Here is an 18,617-nt window from a genome sequence, read left to right as displayed (position 1 = left end):
TTGAACCCACGTGTCTACTGCTATGGGAAGCTAGCTCTTCTTCCTAGCCAACTATTGGTATTTCACTATCAACATACTGCTGAGCAACTATGGAAGGTGTACATGCCCTGACATCAATATCAAGAACAACACAAGCCCGAAACACCCATTTCACAAATATATACATATCTATAAATAGTAAATAATAATAGCTGAAAAAGTCACACCATAGCCTTAAGTTAAGAAATTTACGAAACTGGACCCTGCCACCTTAGGTGGCGCTCACCAGATAATATGTACTTTTGAGAGAGTGATGTATGTAAGGTGAAGTAGTTCGCATTTAAAACATGCACAGTGGAGAGAATGTTTGCATACCTCTATGCTACATTAATGTAATGTGGATGATATTTCTTTTGGATATTGTACTTTTGGAAATTTTACATGATTTAAGCACACTGCTAACTAAAATGACTGCTCCCTTGTGTTAAAAAATCAGTCTGAATTAGTCTAAAGTACACTATACATAGCAGCTATTAAAATAGGGAAAATGAATTTTGCCAGACTAGACAATACCAACTTCTGAAAGGGCAATGAATGAATTACCAAATATATAAAATGTAAAAAAAGTTATCGGCTCTTTTTTATACAATTGACCTCTGAAGTTCAGGAAGTGAAAATGACCAAGTAGAGCTAGCACTTTTTTGAAAGATGCACATTTGAAGTAAGGCCAAGCTGTATACTCTATAACCCATAGTACACCCATCAATCATACACCAAAATAAAGGGAATTAAAAGTTCTTTGCATTATACCTAAGATATACGAGGTCTTTTTTAAATAGCCAGTATAACCAGTGAGGAAAGCCGGGGACATTCTTTTTCTTTAAATTCCTAACCCTATGCAAAATGCGAAACTGTATAGCGCCACCTTAGCAAAAAGAAAAGGGGGGTGGGGGTTGGGGAAAAATACGAAACTAAATTGTTAGACAAAGGAGTAGACTTCCGGTTTAGTTACGGATGCGCACTGCATAACAGTTCCGTCAATATACTGTTGCCAGGAGGCTAGGTACTAAAGCGATTGTTTACGCCTTTAGTTCGGCTTGGCGGCACCTATCATTGACAACCAGGATGGCGAAAGAGCCCATGCCAGATGTACTGTTCCAGCAGTTAATGAGCAAAATAAATCAGGTGAAATTTAGTCTAAATAAGGCCGTTTCTATAGTGTATCCATCCAAGGCTGTTATAAATATCGTTGCTATAAAATAAAAAATAAAAACTTTAAGTGCTCTAGTCTGTTTATATGTGTATGGTTTAACGATATGTTCTGACTATATAATGCCAAGTAAATGTGTGCATCCTAAAAACATACACCCAAAAACAAAAACATGAAAAGATGAAAATTCTTAAATACAACGTCGATTTGTTTATGTACACGTAACTCTTAGAAAATCAAACCTTCTCAGCGTTAACATCATTATGGAACGTAAAAAAGTCACAAATATGAAATTGTTAATTCGGATTTGCATTTGTAATGCATGCAGTTTTATCAATAAAGATTTAAGGGTTTCCTGACTTTGGTAGCACTCAAATAGTTTCGTTTGATTTGCTGTTGAGATAACCCTCCCCAAAAAAATTTAAAAAAAAAATAAATTGGTATTTACATCAATACACGATTTTCGCGTTTATCCCATGTTATTTAGAGTAGAGTGATTTTATGTTGTGTGGGTTAGGGTTAGGGTGTACATGATGAAAATTGTAACACAGAAATATGTATGTGCTTGGAAGGAACCCATGCAGTAATACTGTTTTATATTTATATTAAGTACACAAACACTAAATAGATGTTACATCCTGGACTACCTGGTTTTGATGCACTTAAGCACTTACTTTTGCCTTTTCAGAAATATACTTCGTTCATGGTGATTTCTGTCATTACTTTGGAAACATTAGTAAGTCACTCATTTTGATGCACTTTACAGAAGTCATTTTCTCCCTATGTCATTACTGTACACATACTCTAGAGAAAATAATATATTGCAAAGTAACATCAACAGCACATGGAAAACTCATTATGGCTTTTGGTTATTGTTATATATGAGATGACCAAGCACAGTGTTAATGACTGAATCAAGTAAACAATAAAATAGAATACAAAATTAATGGATGGAATAACAGAGATCTGAGCAGAGATATAGAATAGAATAAAACAATCCCTGACATGTAAATATAACAGTTGAATAAATTGCATAAACAAAATGAAATTGAATGCAACATTTGAATAATCTGATTTTTCTTGGAAATAGACTTACAAACTTTATGAAAAATTCAGTAACTTAGCTGTTCTGTTGTACTGATTGAACAGGGACCACTCTGGTGGCCTAGTGGTTAGAGTGCCACCTTGGATGCAGGAAGTTGCGGGATTCAAACCCAAGCCAAGTCATACCAAAAACTTTATAAATGGTACTAAAAGCTCCCTCGCTAGGTGCTCAGCATTAAGAGGTTAGTGTTAGGACTGGTCGGCCTGGTGTCAGGATATAATTTATCATGCTTTGTGTCTGAGGCATCATGCCCCAGTGCTAGACATCACTATAAACTGCCACACTGCAGACATCATAGATTCTCGGTTGAAAAGAAGTCACAACTTAATTACACAACAAATTAATGGACTTCACTCCTTTTCCTGACTATATTACTTTGCTAATTAGCAATTTATTGACATACATTTCCAGACAGAGAAAAATCAATTCTCAGTATACATGATACAAATTTTTTAAGACAGATAATTTACTTCTAAACAGAAATGCATGAAATCATTATGATACTTGATTTCAATTTTACATACAAAACAACTAGATCTGAACTCATAATACATGAGTCATATAACATTTGAGACAATGCATGCAAACAGTTAAATCTGAACTCAATAAAAAATTGATGTATGAATTTAAAATGAATAAATTTAGCAAATAATTACAAGCTTATGTCAGTGAACATTATATTGTATTCAGTTGAGACTAATCTTGTGCTTTATTTGAGATTCGCACCTTTCTATGAAGTTGAATGTCTATCTCCCTTTCAATCTCTATTTCTTTTTGTGCACCCCTAGGACAGCCTAATGAGAAAACATTATATTCTGGAGCTAAAATTCTGGCTTTCATCAGATTTTAGACTGACTATTTTCACGAGGAAAATTTCTTAAACACGTGAATTCTGTCCAGGAACTTTGCCAGTCAGGATTACTTTCCTTATCCACCAATAATGTTATCACTCCCATCAGACTCAGGATAATCCTCTCTAATCTGCCTTTATTAATAAATAATCTGGAAAATGTCATTTTATGACACGTTTCAAATGGCCCAAGACTTCCTAATATTCTTTCTGGTTTGTCTCAACTGGTGTCATTTTCCGCTAATGACCTTGTGTTAACATGGTCACCTTCCATGTTGCTGATGATTATTGAATGGACTCTAATTAAAATTTGATTCATGCCTCCAAGCAAGAGAGGTTAACTATTACAAGCTGCTGAGTTATTGTGGGCCTAGACAATACGTCAGTATTAATGGTTACTTGTCATGCTGACCAAGACAGAATGTTCTGCGAAAATATATAAAATTTTGCACCATTACAGATACAAACAGACAGGAGGGTGTGCGAGTACTATTGGTGTTTTTTTTTCTTTTTTTCTTGCAATGCATACATATTTTTAAGTTTAAAACCATTACATATGCACTTTGATGATGCAAAATGAGATAGCAGAATAAATTTACTATTTAAAGCAAAAATGATGAGAGACTGGATAATGAAATCTGTTGCAAATGTCCAAATTGTTGCCAGGAAACTAGTTAGGTCAGATGCCAAATCTAGTGTTGACATCTTTATATGCCTTGTCAGAACTTATCATCAGCAGTCAGGAGGCCTTTACCTGAAGTATTGTTGATGCTGTTACTAAAATAATAATTCAGTGAAAATTATATAAATAATATTCTTTCAATAGTGTATCCGTACAATTATCAAACCATGGTTGCCCACAAGACAATGATCTGGAAAATCATGTTACCGAGCAAAATCACCTGGATGTCCAATTGCAAATTTCCTAACACAGTTCATTTGAAGATGTTTACTTAATTGTAAAATCAACTATTCTCCTGAAATATCCAATCAGATTATTAACTTTGTTGGTAAATAAATGACCAAAACATATATGATTTGATTCACATTTGGATATTAATATTTGTGATCAGTTTCTGACATGTTCTTGGAACAAAAAGACACTCTAAGATTACAGTGAAACAACCAATTTCATAATACTGAAATAGGCATTATTCTGGCTGTCTATAAATATAATTTGTCCTGGAACATTTATCCTGTGTTAAGGTAAAATCTTTCTCCGTATGTTCATTTGAGTAAGTATTTTTATAGGTTCAAAATTATTTGCAAATTTTTATGTTTTTTAAGGAGGGATTTGAAACATTATCAATCTCAGTATGTGACAGATTTGTAGTTTTAATGAATGTAATTGTTGTTTGCAAAATAAATGTCCCTGGTCAGGTACACATTGAACATGATTTTGTAAAAGGTAAAGTATAAAATAAAGATCTACAGTCATTAAGAAAAGCTAACAAATAATACAAATTAAATATACATAACAGCATTTATCTGGTGATATCATTTGTTCTGTCATATATGTCACATGATCACATTAGAATAACTTTCTGCTACCAGAGAGATGAAAAACATCTTTCTGTCTATATATATTTGTCTGTATATTTTAGTCAAAGAAAAGCAACTCTTCAAGGTCAATTCCCCTCTCTATCTGCTATCTGGCCACCATTATACCTGCATGTGCCAGTGTTTACTTTGCTGCAGTATGCTAAGATGTCCTCAATACAAGTCAGTCATATTCTGTAAAATTTATAACTTCAGTTCTTTCTCAGTTGTGCAGTATGTCAAAGTATTGTTTTATATGGTGCATAAAACTAAGTAATTTCAATAATGCAATTTAAATATATATATATATATATATATATATATATATATATATATATATATATATATATATATATATATATATATATATATATATATATATATATATATATATGTATTGTATGTATATTTGCATGCATTTGTTTGTTCCTCTTCTTCAATACAGAGATGACAGCTAAGTGTGTGAAGTATAAATAATTTAATGTTATGGATGATGGACATGGCTACACATGCAAATGCACCTTGGCACAAAAGTACTTGGTACAACCAGCAGTTTGAAAAAGCAGCATAATGGCTGCAATAATGAGAATGTTTAACTACACTTCATGTCTAATTTGTTGATAAGTCAAATGGAGCATTTGCAATCCCAATAATACAAAAGATTCTTTATGGTGAATCATTTGTATGCAACTATCTCACCCCACTGGTAAAAAGTCATGCACAGAGATTTTTTCTCACATCTCTAAATATTAACAAACTTCACAGACAAGTCTTTAATGCCTGGTCAGAGTTAGTCAGGAACATTGTGTCAACTTCCTCCCTACAGGATTTAGTGCAAAATATTTCTATCTACATAGTCCAGTGGCAGCTAAGTTGAGACCTGTGATAGAGTTGTCACAAGTACATGATCAGTCTTGACATGTCCAATATGTACTTCAGCACACCGATTCATATGGCCCCAATCTAAGCCCTTGCACCTTCACTAAGTTTTCAGGATGTCTGCCACAGCAACAGTGATGTTCCTGCACAACACACCACAAAAACATTTGGTAAGTTGTGGTTTTGGTTCAAGACATGAACATCTTTACTTCCCTCACTGTGTGGTAAAAGTCAGTGTAGAGAACCTGGACCATGTCCCTTTACAACATTTTGGTTCATTGAGGAAAGGAAGCTTTAACACTTAGCAACTTGGCATCTTCCTCCTTAATGCATTGAAAGTATAGCTCATGCATCAGAGAAAGCACCACACAAGACATTATTAGGCTTTGAAGTTTCTTACAGCTCTGCAGCCAACTCATTGTGGCAGTGGACCTGTTTCAATACCGGTTTACTACTGGACCTGTGATGGTGGATTTTTTTAGGAGAAGGCTCTTTATATCAACCTCTTGGAAATAAAAGTCATTCTCTCAGTGCCTTCACACATGGGTAGAACATATCAGTGGAAACATAGTCCTGACTATGATAGATAATTCAGTTGAGGTGACATACCTCAGCGATGGAGAAGCAGTTACCAGGCCTTTACCTCATGGTACGAGAATACCTTCATGGGTACTCCCAATATCAGGTAATATTCAAGTCTGACACTTTACTCGCTGGCTCACTGTCATGGCCTACTCAGTATTAAAGGAAGACAACTGCCTCATGCACAGTTATCCATCAGATACTTGACATTTCTATTTTGCCCACCAAAAAACATGGGCTATACCTGCTCTTTTAATCAGCTAGGAGGTAATGTGGGCATACACTCCATCAGTAATTAAGAAATGAGGGGTGCAGACTGCAATAGATCTGATTGCCCCACTATGATGAAACATCCTGGATCAACGATCTGCTCCATTTAGTGACAGACATACCAAGACAAGAGATAGCAACCTCCACTCTGCTCTTAAATTTGAGATTGACACTAATCCATCCATGTCCAGAGACTTTATCTCATGGCTCCTATCAGGGATGTCTGACTCAAAAAGTATTTTGGAGCTTCAGTCTTGGAGAGGATTGCAACAGCTGAATATCCTTCAGTTGGATAACATACAAGGGGAAATCATGACTGGTGTCATGTTCATGACATCAAATCACTCTTTCCCAGATGGTGAATTTCTTTCTCTTTCTCTTAAAGACAAGAAGTTAGCCCCTATCACAATCAAGGGATAGTCTATTTCATGATCTTAGAAATGTTCAGACGTATGGAAAAGATGCTTTTGGCCACAACAAGGTAATCCTGACTTGTGGTCCAATTTTAAAGTATAGACCATGCTCATTCACATTAATCCCCAGTGGAATCACTCTTGGGTTTTGACATGGCCAGGCTGTACTAAGTTTGAGCCCTCATCTTCCCCCTTAACAGAAGCAGCTATCATACAGGACTTGCACTTTAAGATAACAATAAATTCAACATGTTGAGTGAGTACTCTACATATAATAGATCCGAAAAATATGCTGTTCTGTTGGTTCAGTAATTCTAATGACATAATCTGGTTCCTTCATCAGAGCTACTTGCTGTCACTAGTCAACCAAAAATAACTATTTATTTCCTTTCCTTGTTTGATTAGTCAAAAGAAGCAAAGCTGCAGGACCCAGTATGTACACTCATTTGAGATCCACAGATGATATCCACATCCACATAAACTGTAAAAGACTATTCCTTCTTATGAAGGCAGGAATGCAAAACATAACCCCACAAACATTGGCAGCTTTGCTAAAGGGAGTTATTAAATCAATGTGCTCTTGACTCACACAAGATCAGCTACACTAATGATCATTTCAGCTCACAAATTATGAGCAACTTTCATGATCCTGGCTTTGAACATAATGTCTCAGTTTGGGACATAGTGGAGTCAGGTGACTGGCATGCTCAGTCTTCCTTCTCTAGCTTCCATTTTAGTGAAATGGCCTCACTAAGGAGGGAACAGAATCTAATTGGGTTAATGGTAGCTGCAAAGACAGTGACCACTCCCCATTTATGAACGCACAACCTTTTACCCAGAAAAGAATTTGCCATTTTTGCTGTATTTGCCTGTGAAACTTTTGACGGTGAGATAATATTCAAGTACAGAATCCCACAGGGATCCCCCCAAGTACATGAATAAACAAATATTCTCTTGTTGTGCTAAACTTACATTATTAGAAGTTCATCCTTTTTGTTATAGTCTCCTTACTTAATGTGATTAGGTCATGTATTTGATAGAGAGAGCAGACCTTTTTGAGGTTGCTGAATGTTATCGTAATGTAATGTAATCAGGTAATATTATCGAAGAAACATAATTTACTAAAATATTTGCTTTCTCACCCTATATTACTGTCTTAAAATCTAGTATGCATGAAATGCACAATACATTAACTCTTGACATTTGCTACTGACACCAGCACTAACTTAAAGTCTGATGTCCAAGCATTTTTGAACATCTTTTAATAATTTTTAGCCAATAGTTTGTTTACATTGAGAGAGAGTGCATGTTTTGACACTTTGGAATGAATTGACCACAAAAAGATTTAAGGAGAATCCATTAATATTCCACTTAAAACAGCTTCAGAAACACAGTAACAATCATACATGATTTTAAAAAAGTCACAATGCTGAGGCAGTTGTTTCTGCCAAAATCTATTTTTTGTTGATTTCTTCTTTTTACCTCACTACTGCCAAAGGTCAGTTGATTTTTACTCAAAAGCCACTATGGACCACCTTTGTCCCTTTTATTACCTTATAAGACATCAATAAATATACTGCCTTTGACTATAAACTCTCTAAATTACAACAGTAAGACAGTAAATTTACAGTTTGCTGTACACACATCATTTGTGTAACAATTGGATACTCAGCACACATCACTGCACTGATTATTTCACTGGTGGAATTAACAGTTCTAGTAGCCAGTAGGTTGGTAGTAATGCATGCATAGAACATGCGAAAATAACGGCTATTTTTTGACAAATTAACAAATTTTGTCTATTTCAAAATTGGTAGATTTCAGCAATGAAACGGTATGTGTGTGTAGCCTTTCTTGATATCTATCATTTGCACATACACACACATAAATGATCATCTGCACACATATACACACACATACATTAATGATCATCTGCACACAAACACATACATGAGTGATCATCTACACACAAACACACATACATATATGATCATCTAGATATGAACGTATGCATAAATGATCATCTACATACAAACACACACGTACATATATGATCATCTACAAACACACACACATACATGAATGATCATCTACAAACACATGCATAAATGATCATCTACATTACAAACACACACATATATGATTATCTACACAAAACCACACACGTAAATGATCTATACACAAATACACATACATAAATGATCATCTACACACATACATAAATGATCATCTACACACAAAACACACATAAATGATGATCTACACACACACATAAATGATCATCTGCACACAAACACACATACATGAGTGATCAGCTACACACAAACACACATAAATGATCATCTAGACACAAACACATGCATAAATTATCACCTTCATACAAACACACACATACATATATGATCATCTACAAACACACATACATAAATGATCATCTACACACACATACATAAATGATCATCTACACACACATACATAAATGATCATCTACATACACACACATATATGATCATCTACACAAGACCACACACACACATAATTGATCTATACACAAACACGTAAATGATCATCTACACACAAACACACATAAATGATCATCTACACACAAACACATACATAAATGATCATCTACACACAAACACATACATAAATGATCATCTACACACACATGTACATAAATGATCTACACACATAAATAATTATCTACACACACATGTACATAAATGATCATCTACACACACATGTACATAAATGATCATCTACACACACATGTACATAAATGATCATCTACACATACATAAATGATCACCAGTAGACTTTGTAACCATTGATACACTGCAGACTGTTTAGATGCCAGACCTCTATAATTTTATTCTGCATCTTTTAGTCCTTCTCAGTTTATTAGCCTTGACCCCTTGAAATAAACTTGTTATAGTTGTTATTATCAAATTTATTGTTATCATCATCAAAAACATCATCATCATCATCACCATCATTAGTGGTGAACAATTTGAATTTAAATTTCCTCCCACCTAATTGCCAATTCTTTCTTGCAGGAAACTAATTCAAGGGAGAGGAAAATAGAGATTCTGTACAGCTGTAGGGGTTTTTTCAATGCAGACCAGGTAATTATGATACTGTTACTGATTTTCCTGTCATTTATAATTTGTTCTCTCGTTTCATACTTATTTTCATGATCAATCAGGAAGTAAATATAGTACCACCCTACAGTAAGTATTAAAATTTGCAGCTAAAAATAGACCAGTGAATGCTTATGTTGTATTTTGTATATACTGTGATGGAACCAGAACAGTTGGAAAAACAACAAATACTGTAACTATTATGTAAAATTTTATAAATTTTCACTGTATTTGTTACTTCAAGGTCTGTTATATGACTTTTATTTACAACTTGAAATGATCTGTCTCATAAAATTTAGCCTAAATATCAGATTTCTTACCTTTTTTTGTTTAAAGAAATTATATGTTGTGATAATTTCAAACTGTAAGATGCATTTTTGATCTTTCTATTATTTAAAATATTTCTTTAGTTTTAAGAAAAGGCAAGAATGTCACTGAATTAAAAAACAGCATACCTAATGTGAAACTTAGTTTTCATAAAGAAAGATGTGTATAGAATGACTGAACCTGTCTGTGCTTGTAATGAATTTCAGTCATTTTAATTTGCTAGTCATCTGTCATGAATTGATAACTCAATCCCAGAGTTCTTCTTAGACATCTGTCATGAACTGATAACTCAATCCCAGAGTTCTTCTTATACATCTGTTATGAACAGATAACTCAATCCCTGAGTTCTTTGTAGACCTGTCATGAATTGATAACTCAATCCCAGAGTTCTTCTTAGACATCTCTCATGAATAGAATAACTCAATCCCAGAGTACTTTTTAGACATCTGTCATGAATTGATAACTCAATCCCAGAGTTCTTCTTAGACATCTGTCATTAATAGATAACCCAGTCCCTGAGTTCTTCTTAGACATCTCTCATGAATTGATAACTCAATCCCAGAGTTCTTCTTAGACATTTGTCATGAATTGATAATTCAATCCCAGAGTTCTTCTTAGACATCTGTCATGAATTGATAACTCAATCCCTGAGTTCTTCTTAGACATCTCTCATGAATTGATAACTCAATCCCAGAGTTCTTCTTAGATATTTGTCTTGAATTGATAATTCAATCCCAGAGTTCTTCTTAGACATCTCTCATGAATTGATAACTCAATCCCAGAGTTCTTCTTAGACATTTGTCATGAATTGATAATTCAATCCCAGAGTCTTCTTAGATATCTCTCATGAATTGATAACTCAGTCCCAGAACAATCTCAATCTCAATCTCACTGCTCTGGTGGCCTAGTGGTTGGAACATCCACCTCGGATGTGGGAGGTCATGGGTTCGATCCCCGGCCAAGTCATACCAAAGACTTACAAAAATGGTACCAACAGCTGCCTTGCTTGGCGCTCATCATTAAGAGGTTGGTGTTAGGATTGGTCCACCTGGTGTCAGGATAACATAACTGGGTGGGACATCATGCTACATGTCTGCAGCATGATGCCCCAGTGCTAGACATCACTATAAACTGCCACACTGCAGACATCGTAGCGATATGACTGAAAAATTGTTAAAGCTAAGTTAAAAATCCAAATCACTCATATACTCAATCTGTCAAGAATTGATAACTCAATCCCACAGTTCTTCTTAGACATCTGTCATGAGTTGATAACTCAATCCCACAGTTCTTTGTAGACATCTGTCATGAATTGATAATTCAGTCCCAGAGTTCTTCTTAGACATCTGTCATGAATATATAACTCAATCCAGAGTGTTTGGTATTTTTACAGCAACAATAATCTCATTATCAAATTGAAATAAAAAAAATAAAGAACTTGAAATCACTTTTTAGTTAATGTGTGAGCGTGCATGTGCGCATATGTGTGTATGAGAGAGTGAGATGACACATAATTTTGTCAGTGTAAAGACCGTATTTATTCAGGATGGTTTTTATTTGTAGCTTTTGCAAAGAGTAAAAAGACTGTTACCTGATGATTGTGATAATCCTCATGTATTACAACCCTACTATATTCCATTATCAATAAACACTGCTAAATCAACTATTCATTATAGTTTGAATTACAATGTACATTGTCACAACAACCACATGGCTATGCAGTGTTATTTACATGGTAATTAAACATGCTAGCACTTTGGTTATTCCAGTTGAAACCAGATTGAGGGCAAGAATCGACAGACGAGGTCAAATCAGCAGGGCTCCCAGTAGGGAAATGAGTCTCTCTTTAGGGAAATGAAAATCTGTCAGTGTGATATTGAATCCATTGTCCATACAGCAGATGTTATAAGGACAAGCAATCATATGCATTATTTGTTATTTGAACTTGCCAATAAAGATAATAGTGGGGTATATCATAGAATAGAAATGCAATAAAATGTTAATTATATCCAAGTCAAAGCAGAAGAAGCACTTAAAGGATAGTATATACGAATCGATTTAACAGAGTCCAAGACTTTCATATTTACAATAGAAAATGAGAAGGTTTTTATATTTTATGATTGTATGACTATAATGAAACAATAAGACTAGTTGACCAATGGTCTGTGGTCTTCACTTTAGCATGTACTGAGATGTAATATTTGTTGGATAAGAAAACATCAAAGTGCTTCGAAACTCATTTTAAAATGCACATGGTGTTTTGTTACAGTGACGTACTTAATAGGAGAACTAATTAATGATAATATTTAAAGGTATGGTCTGTGATATCCTTTGTCCATTTGTTAATAAACACCAGTAGATACTGTAATGACAATAAGAGAGCTTTTGTACATGGGTGCCCACAGGATTTCTTGCAAGGGGGTGGTGGATCAAGATTTTTTGTAAGGGGAGGGGCAGTCAGTCACGGTCAGGAGAGTTAGTATAGTAAGCAGTCTGAAACTAAAGCTAATATTTACTAAGAGGTTTAAACAGAATCTTGTGGCATATTTTCAGCCTCATTTGCATGATTAAACTTGTAGGAATTTGTATATATATGCAGTATGATTTTGGGGGGAGGGGGGCACATGACCCCCTTGACCTATGATGCAGGTGCCTTTGCTTATGTATCAATCATTGTATTTTATCACCAACAATTATTTATTAATTTTTGTAAAAACAAAATGGCAATATGGTATTTTTGATATTTTTTGCAAATGTAAATCTTCTTAGCAGAAATTTTATGTCCTATAATTTAATGGATTTTTTTCGAAAAATACAAAATATGTACGAAAAATTATGATACATTTAAATAATTGTTTATTTTGATGACTGGACTGTGTATGAAAAATTAAAAGTTATGGAAAAATACATTAAATACGGTTTCATGATTTAAATGGAAAAAAAACAGAAGCAAAAGAAGAAATTTCTATTAATTTTTTTTTCAGGCCTCTCAGCTACTGTATGCATATGCGTCCCCTGATGACAAGATGAGAGTGGTACAAATTCTAGAGCCAGTAAGTTCATTGTGAATATTTTGCTGCACATTTTATTAAAAAAATCCTTAGAATTCAGTCTCACACCCTACATGATGAGCATTTGGCTCATTTCAGGTTTTTCTGAATTAGATTTATAGTTGTAGTGGTAGTTGTAGGGTTTAACGCCATTTTTCAGCACATGATAGGCTATACATGGCGGCCAGTATTAATGGTGGAGGAAGAACCCGGGAAAACCCCGGAAAGAACCAACAACCCACGAGAAGCTACTGGCAAGCTTTCTCACATACCCACATTGGCTGAATCCGAGACTCGAACCTACGCAGACAGAGGTGAGATGGCAGTGATCCGTAATGGAGAGCGCTTTAGACCACTCAGCCACTCGGGGCCCCCTGAATTAGATTTAAATCTCAATTGTGCTATGTATATTATTATTTTTGTCTGTTAGTTTTAAAATGTTTTTTATTTCATTACATGTTATTGTAATGTAATACTGTTTACTGGACTTGATTTTTTTCAGAATTAAGTTCAGATTGATTTTTATTTACTTATTTCATTGATGTAAATACCTAATAATAGAAACATTGTATCTAGTTGGTGACCTCAAAATCAGTGACAGTTTTGATAATCAACTTTTTCATATATTTTTTAATTGTTTCTCAGAGTAAAAATCATTGAGTTGAGTCAAGGTCATACCTCGACTATGTGACGTGAGGCAGGTGTTAATTCGTAAACAAACTTCTATTTTTTCCAGAAGTATGAACTCTTGACCCACATCTGGGAATCTGTTTTGCATTTTAGTTAGTCTTATAACTGATGCTATGATAAGAATTTTATCAGTCGTGCCTTAACACTTGAAAAGCCAGGTTGTTTTATGTTGTGTCCAAATTGGGGCTGAATTTTTATTTTCTTCAAATTATTGAATTTCAAGTGATTGTTTTCTCTGGAAATACTAGTGCTCTAAATTAATCCTTGGACAAGGACATTTGCTGAAATTTGTACAGAATTAAAAAACTGGAATACTATTTTCTGTGATTCATCAAGAGACTGTTGGCACATAAGTTCAAGGCGGACTATTGCCTATGTCATCAACTTTCATCTTGGATTTTCATTGGGATTTGGACTGTGATTCACTTAGAACTTTTCATAGATAGTACATGTGTTCTTTAATTCTTGGATTACAATTAGGATTTAATTCACAATACCGTAATTTCTTTTTTCTTTTTTTTTCTTTTTTATTCTTGGGAAATAAATTATTAGTTAAATTTTACAAAGCTTGTTGTCTTCACTCATTTCCGTTACTTATTTTAAGACCATACACTCATAACAATTGATTGAAACAGTTGGTTGAAATATTTTACAGAGATAGAGCCACTTGGACAAGGAGATGAATAGCTACCGCTTTAGTGTCACTATATTATTTTCACAAAACATTGCTTATAGCAATATTAGCTGCAGAAATTTGCTTCAGATCAGATGCCACCATCGTGAAAAGTACATCCATTTTATGGTAAATAGTTTTATCTTGACTTCTACCTGTTTTCAAGAAGGAAGTTCACAATTTGAAACAAGTTTTTGCCTAAAATTTTACATACTGGATTAGCAGTGTTTTCCAAATATTGTATAATACACCAAAGACACCGAATTACAGTAGAAACTATCTAAAAAGACCCTCAAATTCTGCCCCATATTATGGTCTTTCAAATCAGGTGGTCTCTCAGAACAGGTCATAATGCTATATAATGAACATATATGTGTTTAATTTTGGTCCCTCAAGTCTGGTTGTTTCACATAGCAGTGGCCTTTCAAGACAGGTTTCAATGTAGCAACTATTTATTTCATATGGGTTTTCTTTGACAAGCTCTGACGTTTTCAAACACTTTGACTAATTGGTGGGTTGACTTACACATAAAGCCACTGCCAAAATCCCTGAAGTATTCTACATGTTTATGATAATGGATGGTGAGATTGGCTATGTGCTATATTTTATATTCTAATTTTGTTATTATGAATGTAATTGAACAGTATTTTCCAGGCAGTATACTTCATTGATAAGAATATGCATAATGATATTATGCAGGCATAGAAAGTTTTACATCATGATATCATTCAGCTTTCCTGCTTTATTTATTTGCATCATGATTGAAATTATTATTGAAGTTGAGTAAAGATTCAAAAGGGCACATCATTTCAATATTTGTAACTGCTTCCTTTGAGTAATGTTAATAGATCAGGTAACTGATGCTAATTATAAATTAAAGTTTATAAAAAACATGTAGTTTTATATGTACTGTCTGAACTGTATTCATTCTTCTGACATAATCATCTCAAAAGCTCACAAGTTCATCAATATTCATTCTTTTGGCATAGTCATATCTAAAGTTTATTGGTCTTCATTCTTTTGGCATAGTCATATCAAGAGCTCATTGCTATTCATTCTTTTGGCTTGGTCATATCAGAAGCTGTTTTGTGTTCTTTTTTTGACATTGTCATATCAAATGCTTATTGGTATTCATTATTTTGGTATAGTCGTATCAAAAGCTCATTGGTATTCATTCATTTGGCATAGTCATATCAAAAGCTCATTGGTATTCATTCTTTTGGCATAGTCATATCAAAAGCTGATTAGTATTTGTTCTTTTGGCATAGTCATATCAAAAGCTCATTGGTATTCATTATTTTGTCATAGTCATATCAAAACTTCATTGGTATTCTTTCTTTTTTGGCATAGTCATATCAAAAGCTCATTGGTATTCATTATTTTTACATAGTCATATCAAAAGCTCATTAGTATTCATTCTTTTGGCATAGTCATATCAAAAGATCATTAGTATTCATTCTTTTAGCATAGTCATATCAAAAGCTCATTGGTGTTCATTCTTTTGGCATAGTCATATCAAAAGCTCATTGGTATTCATTCTTTTTTTTGGCATAGTCATATGGCATAGTCATATCAAAAGCTCATTAGTATTCTTTTGGCATAGTCATATCAAAAGCTCATTGGTATTCATTCTTTTGGCATAGTCATATCAAATGCTTATTGGTATTCATTATTTTGGTATAGTCGTATCAAAAGCTCATTGGTATTCATTCATTTGGCATAGTCATATCAAAAGCTCATTGGTATTCATTCTTTTGGCATAGTCATATCAAAAGCTGATTAGTATTTGTTCTTTTGGCATAGTCATATCAAAAGCTCATTGGTATTCATTATTTTGTCATAGTCATATCAAAACTTCATTGGTATTCTTTCTTTTTTGGCATAGTCATATCAAAAGCTCATTGGTATTCATTATTTTTACATAGTCATATCAAAAGCTCATTAGTATTCATTCTTTTGGCATAGTCATATCAAAAGATCATTAGTATTCATTCTTTTAGCATAGTCATATCAAAAGCTCATTGGTGTTCATTCTTTTGGCATAGTCATATCAAAAGCTCATTGGTATTCATTCTTTTTTTGGCATAGTCATATGGCATAGTCATATCAAAAGCTCATTAGTATTCTTTTGGCATAGTCATATCAAAAGCTCATTGGTATTCATTCTTTTGGCATAGTCATATCAAAAGCTCATTGTTATTCATTCTTCTGGCATAGTCATATCAAAAGCTCATTGGTATTCATTCTTTTGGCATAGTCATATGGCATAGTCATATCAGAAGCTCATTATTATTCTTTTGGCATAGTCATATCAAAAGCTCATTAGTATTCATTCTTTTGGTATAGTCATATCAAAAGCTCATTAGTATTCATTCTTTTGGCATAGTCATATCAAAAGCTTAAAAGTTCTCATTTTTGGCATAGTCATATCAAAAGCTCATTAGTCATCTTTGCAAGCTCATTATTACTTATATAGTCATCTTGCAAGCTCATTAGTATTCAGTTTTTGATATACATCAGCCACTGCCAAAACAACTTGTCCACCTGATATATCAGACAGTACGCACACAATAATCTACAAATATATTGACCAAAGTAACATTTTAAAATAATATGGGTTAGTGTTCTCATTTGTAACCAGTAACCAGCTTCACTACCTACTTTTGCCCAGTGTAGAACTGCAGCTGTTTACTTTTAAACATTGTAAAATATTTTATTACTTTCTTTCATTGATCCAGCTGTGTGCTTTATTACTTGAACCTGCTGCTTCACAAAATAAGAAAGATGATGGATGGTCAGCATATAATGTTAGAATTTAAGTTGGCTACAAGTTCATGCTACAGTCAAATCTAATTTTAAGATTTAATAATTATTATATCATACAGAAATTTGTATTATTTTACTACACTTTGTAAATGAGACAGGATAAGAATCACTGCATATAAAAAGTTTTTGACTGTACCCTAGTACTATCATAATTGGCACTGTTACAATGAGTATTTTGTCAAAATGGATTTAGCAAGATTATATGATATTCCACCCATGGAAAATCTGACTTCCAAGCACTTATTTCCTGGCTATTTTTTGCGAAAATGCACCACTTGAATACTTTTATATGTAGTATTACTGCACTATAATACAGTCACTATGGTTACAATACCATTGTGAGGCAATAAATCTGTGGAGTTGATTTGCTACATAGTACTGCACTATAATACAGTCACTATGGTTACAATACCAGTGTGAGGCAGTAAATCTGAGGAATTGATTTGCTACATAGTACTGCACTATAACACAGTCATTATGGTTACAATACCAATGTGAAACAGTACATCTAAGTATGTGATTTGCTGCATAGTACTGCACTATAACACAGTCATTAATGTTACAATACCAATGTGAAACAGTAAATCTGAGGATTTGATTTGCTACATAGTACTTCACTATAATACAGTCATTATGGTTACAATACCAATGTGAGGCAATAAATATGTGGAGTTGATTTGCGACATAGTACTGCCCTATAATACAGTCATTATGGTTACAATACCAGTGTGAGGCAGTAAATCTGAGGATTTGATTTGCTGCATAGTACTACCTTATAATATAGTCATTATGGTTACAATACCAGTGTGAGGCAGTAAATCTGTGGAGTTGATTTGCTACATAGTACTGCATTCTAATACAATCATTATGGTTACAATACCAATGTGAGGCAGTAAATCTGAGTAGTTGATTTGCTACATAGTACTGCACTATGAAACAGTCATTATGGTTACAATACCAGTGTGAGGCAGTAAATCTGAGGAATTGATTTGCTACATAGTACTGCACTATAACACAGTCACTATGGTTACAATACCAGTGTGAGGCAGTAAATCTGAGGAATTGATTTGCTACATAGTACTAC

At 33.8% G+C, this 18,617-nt stretch overlaps 1 protein-coding gene across 1 annotated transcript in view; it reads left to right on the top strand.

Annotated features, from left to right (window-relative positions):
• Positions 1–1,003: 1,003 nt before the first annotated feature.
• Positions 1,004–18,617, top strand: part of LOC149787298 (uncharacterized) — a 29,880-nt gene continuing 12,266 nt past the window's right edge. Inside the window, exons 1-3 of the mRNA XM_089977836.1 lie at positions 1,004–1,164; positions 9,884–9,952; positions 13,279–13,347. Of these exons, the coding sequence (XP_089833962.1) occupies positions 1,105–1,164; positions 9,884–9,952; positions 13,279–13,347 (198 nt within the window). The 5' untranslated portion in view covers positions 1,004–1,104. The remainder of the gene's footprint in view (positions 1,165–9,883; positions 9,953–13,278; positions 13,348–18,617) is intronic.

The sequence above is a fragment of the Sinohyriopsis cumingii genome, chromosome 12 (genome assembly GCF_028554795.1).
Source record: "Sinohyriopsis cumingii isolate HCF-2022 chromosome 12, ASM2855479v2, whole genome shotgun sequence".
NCBI lineage: Eukaryota > Metazoa > Mollusca > Bivalvia > Unionida > Unionidae > Sinohyriopsis > Sinohyriopsis cumingii.
This window is presented reverse-complemented; position numbering and strand designations above follow the sequence as displayed.